Here is a 10731-nt window from a genome sequence, read left to right as displayed (position 1 = left end):
TTTGTCAATTTAAAATTTTATTTTACAAAGTGTTCAACTATAAGGTCTATGTAAAGCCACCACAGAAATTGCGGTACAGACACGAGTAAGGCGCCTCAGACTCAAGACAGCACGTCGACAAACGTGTGTCTAGGGGAAGCTCCATGTAAGTTTACTGCATACCTCAAGTCCCAAAAGGAGTGCTACTCTATATATTATTGCTAGACGATGCCAACATAAAGTTAAAGGGCCATTGACATATTTGCATTGTTTTTACAAATCCATTTGCATTTCAGGGTGTTAAAATAATCTCTCATTTCTTTTGCTGGAACACCTAATTGATTGAACTGGTTGGCCTAAATTTTGTTTTTGAGCTGTGCTGTTCCTGCCTGCCTCCATTTGGGTTAGAGACTCACTACCACTAATTACCAGCAGAGGGCACTGATGTGACTAGAATGAGACACTTGTGCGGTGCGTCATCCTGACAATACAGAGGTCTGGGATTTTCGCCCATTATTATCCTGATAATGAGAACCACGAAAGTTGAAGAGCTACATGCAAAATAAACAGGTTTTCCTGACATCCAGATTTCTTTGGATAAGATGCACTTCGCAATATGATAATTTTCAGAATGAAGGAGTGTAGGATGAAAATAACTGTACTTTAATGGAAATACAAAAACTAGCAGAAGTCAGTGAATTTTAGTGTTCTTTACCTGAGGCATAATAAGATCATTTCTGAATGAGTGGAAGATTGTACTACACTATGTCTCTTTTTGCATGGGGAAAAACAATACTTGCATGGGTACTTCAAAAATGTAGTATAGGAAAAGAGTATCCTTTGACAAGGTACTTATCAGAAAACTCCTTTTCTGCTACTGCATGTAGCAGTAGGTCCCTTTTATTTCAGCTGACATGATTCAGTAGTGCACTGGCCCTGTGTACTACTACAGAGATAGTCAGCTTGCGATAGTATAAATGCAGTTAGCTGGTTAACTCCTGTCAGAATATCAATACATGGATGAGCATATAAATATTAGGCAAAATGCACTGATAATACAGCATATGAATCTGAAAATAATGGTTTTTGCACTCCCATGAACATTCATGTAATTACATTTTTGAATATTGAACATTAATGTTTACTCAGTACATTGCACTGACTTCAGCACTTTAAGATTAGTGTTATGAAGCAGCATACAGCAGGGCTTGAGCAGTGATAGTGATCAGCATCAAGCTGTAATAAAACATGTCCATGGCCATACAGGCATGCCAACACACTACTGCACAGTCACAGTGGCATGCTACCGCACCACCGCACGGTCACAGTGGCATCCTACCGCAACACCGCACGGTCACAGGGGCATCCTACCGCACCACCGCACGGTCACAGGGGCATCCTACCGCACCACCGCACGGTCACAGTGGCATCCTACTGCACCACCGCACGATCACAGGGGCATGCTACCACATCACCGCACAGTCACAGTGGCATGCTACTGCACCACCGCGCGGTCACAGTGGCATGCTACCACATCACCGCACGGTCACAGTGGCATGCTACCGCACCACCGCACGGTCACAGTGGCATGCTACCACATCACCGCACGGTCGCAGTGGCATCCTACCGCACCACCGCACGGTCACAGGGGCATCCTACCACACCACCGCACGTTCACAGTGTCATCCTACCACACCACCGCACGGTCACAGTGGCATGCTACCACATCACTGCATGGTCACAGTGGCATGCTACCGCACCACCGCACAGTCACAGTGGCATGCTACCGCACCACCGCGCGGTCACAGTGGCATGCTGCCCCACCACCGCATGGTCACAGTGGCATGCTACCACATCACCGCACGGTCACAGTGGCATGCTACCACACCACCGCACGGTCACAGTGGCATGCTACTGCACCACCGTACGGTCACAGTGTCATCCTACCGCACCACTGCACGGTCACAGTGGCATGCTACCGCACCACCGCACAGTCACAGTGGCATGCTACCGCACCACTGCGCGGTCACAGTGGCATGCTGCCCCACCACCGCATGGTCACAGTGGCATGCTACCACATCACCGCACGGTCACAGTGGCATGCTACCACACCAGCACACAGTCACAGTGCTGCTCATACTCATACTCTGCAGCCTTCTTGCTGCTGGACTCACATCAGAGACACAGCTGTGACCCCCACAGTGCTTAAAGGCATTTAACAGTCAGCATTTGAGTCCATTATATATTTCATGAATAAAATTACAAATCATGTTGGCAAATTAATATTCCTTTCATGTGACTTGCTGAGAGCGGTGAGGATGAATGAACACGACCGCCAGCCTGAATGTTTCTGCTCCAAAGTAGCACGCTCATCTTCCTGAAGGCCCTCTAACCGGTGAGTCACAACTGAAGACGACCTCTTTCCTAATTTCACCACTAGAGGGAAGGTGACGCTTGTTGTAGTGAAAGCAGAGGAATGCCAGACATTATGTCTGCACATTTACTTGGGAGAGCGCATTTTTGATAATGCAAGTAAGTAAAATGTCATTAAGTTGCATGTTGCATAATACATTTGTGTCCTCTAAAATAAATACATGTTAGAAGGCTCTTTGTTATATTACTGGTATTAAAGGTCTTTATCATATTACCTTTGTATGTATATAATATATTAAAGACACAAGGTTCTACTACACAACCTTTTTACATCAACAGTCTACCACACCTAAAATACCCACAGTGTTTAATGATGCTCAGTACCATAATCACCTCAATTACCTGTCCCCTTGGTAAGCAGCATTCAGTGAGCACTATCCATCTTAGTTTATTTATATTCTAGATACTGTCTATTCTTAAGACATGTTCCAGGATCATCCTGCCCAATCCAAAGCATCCTAACCCCACTCTATGAAGACAGCTGATCCAGGGTCAGTGCCTTTTGGAAGGCACTGATCTATCTCCACCATACATATACAGGCATATGGGCATTGGCTCCAGGACATGGGTTATGCCACCTTAGCTGCTTTATCTGAGACTCATCTCTATCAGGGCGAGTCCTCTCCAGGACTGCACTCTCTGAGACTCACCTCTAGAAGAGAGCAGCACCATCTTTTTGTTTCTTGGCATTGGAAATTGTGGATCGGAAAGCACTGCATATAATTGCTACATATATCTAAATCTATTTCCACTCTTACACATACCATTCGTAAAGCATTCAATGATAAAATGATTAGTAGCTTTAGGCATATAATCAGACAGACTGCGGCAAAGGCACACAGGCCTGACTCCTGCTAGCTGAGCACAAACCCACTCTGAACTCTGCACATCTCATCACTGTCCATTACTTTGGCACAGTGGGTCCATAAAGCAGCTCTAATTGATCATCGTTACCCTTGAGGTGTTCAAACCTCTAAGAGCTACTCCCATTAAGCAGCCTCGATAAAGATGACTGAATAACAATGAGACTAATAACAGTCATTATAACAATAGTAATATAAATAACAGCAGTAATTACCCAGCTATGGGGCAGAGTGAAACTACTTTTACAGTGGCTTTTAAAGTGGTAATGATGATGGTGGTGATGAAGATCGAGGACGGGTGCGGGTCTGGACCCTGGTGGGAGTGAAGGGGAGTGTGATGGAAACCCAAAGGGGCACCTGGCAGGTTTTCGGTTAGTGATTCTAGTTAACCTAAGCACAGGCTCTGAGGGTGGGACAGAGGCTATTATGGCTCCTCAGCCCCTATTTCTGTAGCTGCCACATTGGGGGCGGTATCTGTCTCGCTCGGAACCCCGCCTCCCCCGGGTCCTCCAGCTCCGCTTCCTGGGGAGGCCCCTCCCCCTCCTGGTAGCTTCTGTGCGTCGGAACATGGGGGGCGGGCCCTGTTCCTGTGAGGTTGCAGGAAGAGGGCGGGGTCGGGCATGGGGGTGGGCTCCTCCGGGCCGGTCACCCTGTGTCGGGGGGTGCACTCCCGGGCTCTCTCTGCCCGGATGTGGGCGGAGGGTTTATGGTGGCGTTTGAGTCTGGGCACGGTGGGCGGGGGCGGGGGCGGGGGTGGGGTCGGGGAGGGCAGCGGGGAGCAGTCGGCGTCCCTGGCGCCCGGCTGCTGCTGCTGCAGTTTCCTGCGGGCGCAGTGCAGCTGGAAGGACAGGTAGGCGGCGGCCTCCGCCTGCTTCTGCAGCTCCGTGCGCAGCACCGTGCCCCTGTGGCTGCGCAGCTTCAGCTCCTCCAGGAAGCGCCTCTCCCTGTCCTTCAGGCTGGCCCGCAGAGCCCCCACCAGCGCCCCCTTGTGGCTCAGCTCTGTCCGCAGCTCTCCCAAGGCGCACTGCCGCTCCCCCAGCTGCATCTCCACCTGTCGACACCTGGCCTCCAGCTGCTCCTCCTCTTCCTCCACCTCTGAGGGACACACATGCACACACACACACACACATATTTGGACACAAATAAAGACATGCACACACACAGACACACACACAAAGTCAAAAGAAAATTAATTGAGGTTTGTCTCATGTAGTCAGGTTTCAGAGATCTTAGAAGTGACAGAGTCTTTATGCTGCATGGAAATGCACCTTCCTGCCAGTCACAAAGTGTGATGTCAGTCATGTGATGAACCCTGACCCTGTGGGGCATGGTTAGAAGGCAATGGCCACTATGAAGATTTCAGTCAATCACTGCTGTGCACATGCACACTGCACTGGGATCAGTACTGAGGAGCCGACACACTGCAATGAGATCAGTACTGTTCAGATCAGTCTGTTCTGGTTGTAGCTATTCTCAGGCTAGTTTCTGCTTTCTGTTAAATTGCTAAATAAATTATTTGATTCTTTTTTTCATCTTTTACTCTTTCTGTGTTTTCTGAGAGAAGCATTGGCCAGCTTCCCTTACAAGCTACACTTATCAATTCCATATTCTGAACAGAATAGACCACTTAGTAGAGTTTTAAAAAAGAGACATACTTCTTAGTACTTTCCTATGGGATGGGAAGAAGCCAAGGGTCAGACTTGAATACCTTAAAAACCCAAAGAAAATGAAGGCCTAGCAAGATCAGACATGTTGCACTATTACTATGCTCCACAAACGAGACCTTTACTGACATGGTTAAATGATAATGTTCAAGCAAAGTGGAAAACTATTGAAATATCAAATCTGCAGTTCTCAATTAAGACATTATCTTTTGTAAAAACAAAACGGTAAACATGAAGTGAAGAGCCCATGGGCCAACAAACCCATCAAAACATAAGAAGAGGTCTGTAAAGCTCAGCAAACAAAGGATGATAGTTTGGGACCAGCGTGGGACCAAAATTTCATATCAAACAGTACAGATAACACCTTCTAAATTTGTGTCATCTATAGGATTAAAGAAATACCATCAATGTATTGGGGAAAGTGGAATTGAATCTTTAAAGCATCTCAAGAAAATATGGAAGACACATTTCTACAAATACTTCCATCTGAGAGCCTGGTCACAACCCTAATTCGCTGACAGGTGACCGAATGTTCTGACCACTGAAATCAGCCTCTGTGTTCTGAAATCTGAACATCTGCCCCTAGCGGTTGAAGTTAACAGTACTTGTTTTTCACTGCATACCAGCTATTCATAGCGCAGGGACGTAGAAAGTATTCTGCAAGGGGCTGTGGCGAGGTAGAGGGGGAGGAGGTTCATTAACATTTAACGTTCTAATTCCCCAACCAAAACTGAGGCTTAAAATTTGTTCAGAACTGAGGGTGAATCCACGATGTTTAATATTTCAAATGTGAGGCTGGAGAATTTTGTTAAAATAAATTATTCATTGCGCAGAAAAAAGTTAGCAAAGATACTCCTCTGAAAACATATAATCGGGGTCTAATCACCCTCTCTCGACATAAAGCACTGAATTATTTGGGCTTCAGTGTCGATGGGATCACCAAGATAAGGGCACGCCATGTCAGGCAACTGTCTCCCGCCTAAATGCTGCAGGCTCGGCAGTTGTTCTGATGAGTAACTCCAGGTTAGTTCAAGTAAACCTCCTAGCGAGCAGGTTAGCTTCAGATCGTAAACTGCTGCAGAATTGATCTAGAATTAATCTGATCGGAACAGAAAATCCCAAATTTCCACCTACTCCAGGTTAACTAACTCGAGTTAGTTACTAAACCTGCTTTCTGACAGATAGATATAGATACATAGATACAGATAGATAGTTATTATATACACTGTATATATCAACTGTATATATCTATCTGTAAATTTGTCCATAACTACTGACCTCATAATGTACATATCACATTGTATATATCCATCTGTACAAAAAATGTCCATAGCAGTGATCTTATACTGTACATACATATAACTGTATTATATTCTCTGCACCTGCTGCTTACTGCACTTCTGGTTAGATGCTAACTGCATTTTGTTGCCTTGTACTTGTTACATGTGTAATGACAATAACGTTGAATCTGATCTAATATAATCTAATCTAATCTAATGACAAGCAAAGAAGTAATAGTAATGAGTCAGTTTACCACTGCATTTAATGGTTTAAAAATATCTTTGCTTTTAGAAAAGCGGAGAAGTGCAACCAAACTCTCTAACAGTCGTACATTTCACTTCCACTCCCGAAACATATTAGCCAATGATACAATTGCATGTAAAAAACGTCAATGGTTCCTTTAATCTACGCCCCATCAGAAACGAAGCAGGTGTTCGATCTGACGAGCTGGCTAAAGCGCTGGTGCTGTAAATAGCTAACTTGTGTATTCCGATTCCTCAAGGAGACCATGTTGTTTACTCACTCTCAATCCCTCTCTCTACCTCTACCTACCTCACTCACTATCTCTCCTTCTCTCTACCACCATCTCCCTCCCTCTCTCTGTCTGCCTCCATCTTTCCCTCCCTCTCTGTAACTGAGCCTTCCCAGTGGGCTTCAAAGAGAGAGAGCAGAGAGAAATATGTCATTAAAATCCTGCCTATTCTGCTGGAACCCGGAGGACCGCGTCCTCAGAGAGCGTGGGGCTCACCTGCCTGGCTGCGTCCTGGGGGCGTCACCTTCAGCTCACAGGTCAGATCTAGGAAAGAAAGAAAAGAGACTGACTTCTGTCCTCCACCAAGGGGCGCCAGCCTGGGTCCGTCCAGCAACCGTCTCAGCATTCAGTTCGTGGTATAGCTTTGGTGTGATCTGCAGCACATCTTATGCCTTACTGTTGAATGATCATGTGACATGTGCAATAGAATGACGTTATTGGTATAATGATGTATATGTCTATAAGCAGAATGCTGTGTATTATAGTACTGTAATAGCGGGATTTGTCTATACGTCAACATTTAGTCACACTGAAGACGCTAAAACACATAAAAATTTTCAAAACTGATTGTAAACACATGAAAAATATTTTATTCATGGAGGTAATAACAATAATAAAACACACACATAAGCACAAGAACACGCATACACATGCACACACACACATATGCACACAAATATACGTGTGCATGTATACACACAAAGTACACACACGCATGCTCATACACACACCACACAAACACATATGCACACTCACACACACGCTCACACACACTGACATGCTCACATACACACACACACAAACATACTCCCCATACACACATATGCACACTCACACAACACATACATGCACACATGCTCACAGCCACACATGCACACACACGCAGGCATGCACACCCACACCCACACACACACACACACACACACACAGCTGCCTTGTAGCTGCTGACACAGCATGTGACCTCACAGAGAGAGAGGGGATAGATGGAGGGGAAGAGGAGAATAGAGAGAGAGAAATAAAGATAAAGAGACAATGAATAGACTGCAGTGTTCTTCACTGCCAAAACACATGCTGAAGTTAGCATCCTTTCCATTTCCAAACAGCTCCATAACATCTTCTTCACCTTTCAGACTATCTCTCAAACTGTGTGCCAGTCAGTGTAGCATTTCACTCTGTTTCCCTTCATTTCAGAGTCTCTCCTCCTGTGTGTATGATTGGCTGGTGAGAGGTCAGGTGACAGGAAGTAAGTGCTTTTGCTACGAACCATTGCAGCGTTTCTGTAGGGACAGAATCTCCAGGTGCAGGTCGTTTAGCAGGGCCAGGTGTTCCCGCTGCAGGAATGCCACACTCCTCTGCACGCTCTCCACCTGCAGTGCCAGCAAGCTCGTCTCCATGGCAACCCGTGCCACACCCTGCCCCAAGGGAGGAGTCAGGGTTCAGTGAGAAGCCCCCAGCAGGACCACTGCATTATTTCTTCTGTTAATATCAGTTCTCAAATACGGCACACAGACGATACTGAATGAAAGCTTCGCAGGTCATTCATATTTTAATCATTACAGCAAACTTTGCATGCAAGTGTCTGCCACAATGTTTCAAAAAAAGGCTGGAAGCTCTTAAGTTAGTAAGCCCTTGAGCTACAGCCGCATGCCTCTTTCAGTAAAGAGGCTATTAATATCATAGTTCTGATGATATTCTCATCATATCCACCATAAAAGCCAGAAACACTGCAGACCCAAACGAACAAAGGATAGCAGCACCATAGCCTTTCACAGGGTTCTTACTGCATAAAGGAGAGAGGCTTTCAGTTTGCAGTTTAAGCTATGCCTGTATTTAAAAAGAACTGACGTATATCTGTGATTTATCGGTTCTGTTTACACCTAATATTGACCACAAGTTACTGTTATGTTGCGTTTTGCCTTTTCCTGGTACCCTCATGTTTGCACACAGTTAAACAACACTTCATACTCATAAACACAACTCATACCTGAAGTTTAAATAACTATGTTCCATATTATTATTTCAAGCCAAAGGGTGGAGCACTAGTGGGTACTGTATAATTCTGCATATTGCACATAATACTAATAGTAATATTACGGCAGTAATGAAATAGTTTAAGAAGGATTTCACCCGGCACGGTGCGCAATATCGTTCGTATACTTTATGGCAGAAAATGAACTGAGCGTGTGCGCCTCTGCTCTTGTCTTCGCACTGTAGTTTAACCCGTTACTGTCTGATCTTCCAATCAATCAGATGGAAGGAGACAGCAGAGCGTGGCGCCTGGTTACGCTATTGCAGATACTCTAACATTAGTTGTTCGTTTCCAGTTCGTTGGTATTGTTTGCTCTCATTTTACTAAAACGAAGGCATAGAAGCACTTAAATACGGTTTTGAACAAAGACAAATGAGGAACTCTACCTCTGGAACAAATGAGCTTTTTACTGTAGCTAAACCCTTCCGAGATTCACAACGAAACAGAGCGATTTGAATACATTCAGTATTCACCCCAAAGCTACTTCCAAGCAAACTGTTCATTCAGATATAAGTTGTGTAGTGGAAACAAAACTAAGCAGGTACTGGCGCCATCGCGGTAGGTTTGCTTACCTTTTACAATTAGATAATGAACGGTTATATCCGGGAATATGAGAAGACAGGACGCGCAGCACGTCAGCCTAGACCCGACAGCGTTTCCAGCAGCTTTCCCGGATCCTCCAAGTAATAAAGAGCACTCCGTTCATGATGGGAACGCATGACGCGTCTGAGTAACAACGATGTTTATGGGAGGAAGACAACGCGGTCACATAGATTAACATTAAAACTCAAAGAGGATCTACGACAGAGCGCACATTTCCGCTGAGGTTACAAATAGAGCAATTTGTCGCCAGGCCCCCGAATTTCTGCGCTGCCAGTTTATTCATAAGTAGCCACAACATCTTGCTGCGTAACATGTCATTTCAATGTTTATCTCAGGAACGTGAAAATATAAATACATAACCATCCCTTGCCAGAAACGAGCTGCATTCCACGAGTAGCATTCACCTTTTGACTCAATAGATGGCGAATACAGGGATGGTGTGATAAAAGCAACGTATCGTGGCCGGCACAGGCGAGATGCTCATTCTACGGCGATGAATCTGATTGGCAGAAACGGATTTGCCCTCCCCATCTCTTTGCGACCCATCAGTTCCCCGTCGGATCGATGCGACCCGCTGAAACTACAGGCTTTGCTACAAATGTATCCTTTTTCTTCTCGTTGTGATTGACGAATAGAACAAGGTTCGTTATTCGTACACGACGTGGACACGTTGGGGGCCTGCTGTGTTTTGCTGGGCTTTGCAGTTAGTGCCTGGCCAATAAAACGGGGAGTGACCGCAAGCGGTGTCGCCCGCTGTTCATTGTCTCAATCCAGTGGTGGGAGGGGGCAGGGCGAGACTCTGAGAGGGTATGCTCTGGCCGCTCGCCCTCGGTACTAGATTTCATATCATCAACACAGACGTTAATAAATAAGATGGGTCTCATGACACTTTACAGCAAGGATGGAAAAGGTATGGGTATAATATGGGTATGAATGCTGGCAAATAAACTGGGGGACGAACTGAAGGTCTGACTGGTATTTTGTGACAGCCCTGCTCTTTTCAGGCAGTCTGCTTCTTAGTTTAACGTTTAACTCGGTGTTTCTCAATCCTACTCCTGGAGGCCCACTGTCCTGCATATCTTCTGTTGCTCTACCTACCCGACTGAACTCATCAGTGGCACTTTTGATTAGCTGAGCGCACCCTGATTTAATCAAGCAGCAAGGATAGATAGAAGATATGCAGGACGGTGGGCCCCCAGGAGAGGTTTGAGAAACGCTGGTTTAGCTCACGAGGGTGCCCCATTCCGGTTGTGCAACACACCTTCCAGCTGCAGTCTATTTTCTCAGCTCATCCAAGTATCAACCAAGTCCAGATCCACTTTGCTTATGACACGCGATAGGAAAAAA

General features: G+C 45.6%; 1 protein-coding gene across 1 annotated transcript; it reads right to left on the bottom strand.

Moving 5' to 3' along the window:
* Nucleotides 1–3556: 3556 nt before the first annotated feature.
* On the bottom strand, nt 3557–9428 carry LOC118783106 (coiled-coil domain-containing protein 92-like). The gene is made up of 4 exons (XM_036536809.1): nt 9354–9428; nt 8017–8164; nt 6969–7016; nt 3557–4370 (listed from the first exon to the last, which is right to left on the bottom strand). Exons 2-4 carry the CDS (start codon nt 8144–8146, stop codon nt 3700–3702), a joined length of 849 nt encoding a protein of 282 aa, XP_036392702.1. The 5' UTR covers nt 8147–8164; nt 9354–9428; the 3' UTR covers nt 3557–3699.
* Nucleotides 9429–10731: the final 1303 nt, after the last annotated feature.

The sequence above is a fragment of the Megalops cyprinoides genome, chromosome 9 (genome assembly GCF_013368585.1).
Source record: "Megalops cyprinoides isolate fMegCyp1 chromosome 9, fMegCyp1.pri, whole genome shotgun sequence".
NCBI lineage: Eukaryota > Metazoa > Chordata > Actinopteri > Elopiformes > Megalopidae > Megalops > Megalops cyprinoides.
Note: the sequence above shows the minus strand (reverse complement) of the source record. Positions and strands in the feature narration are given on the sequence as shown.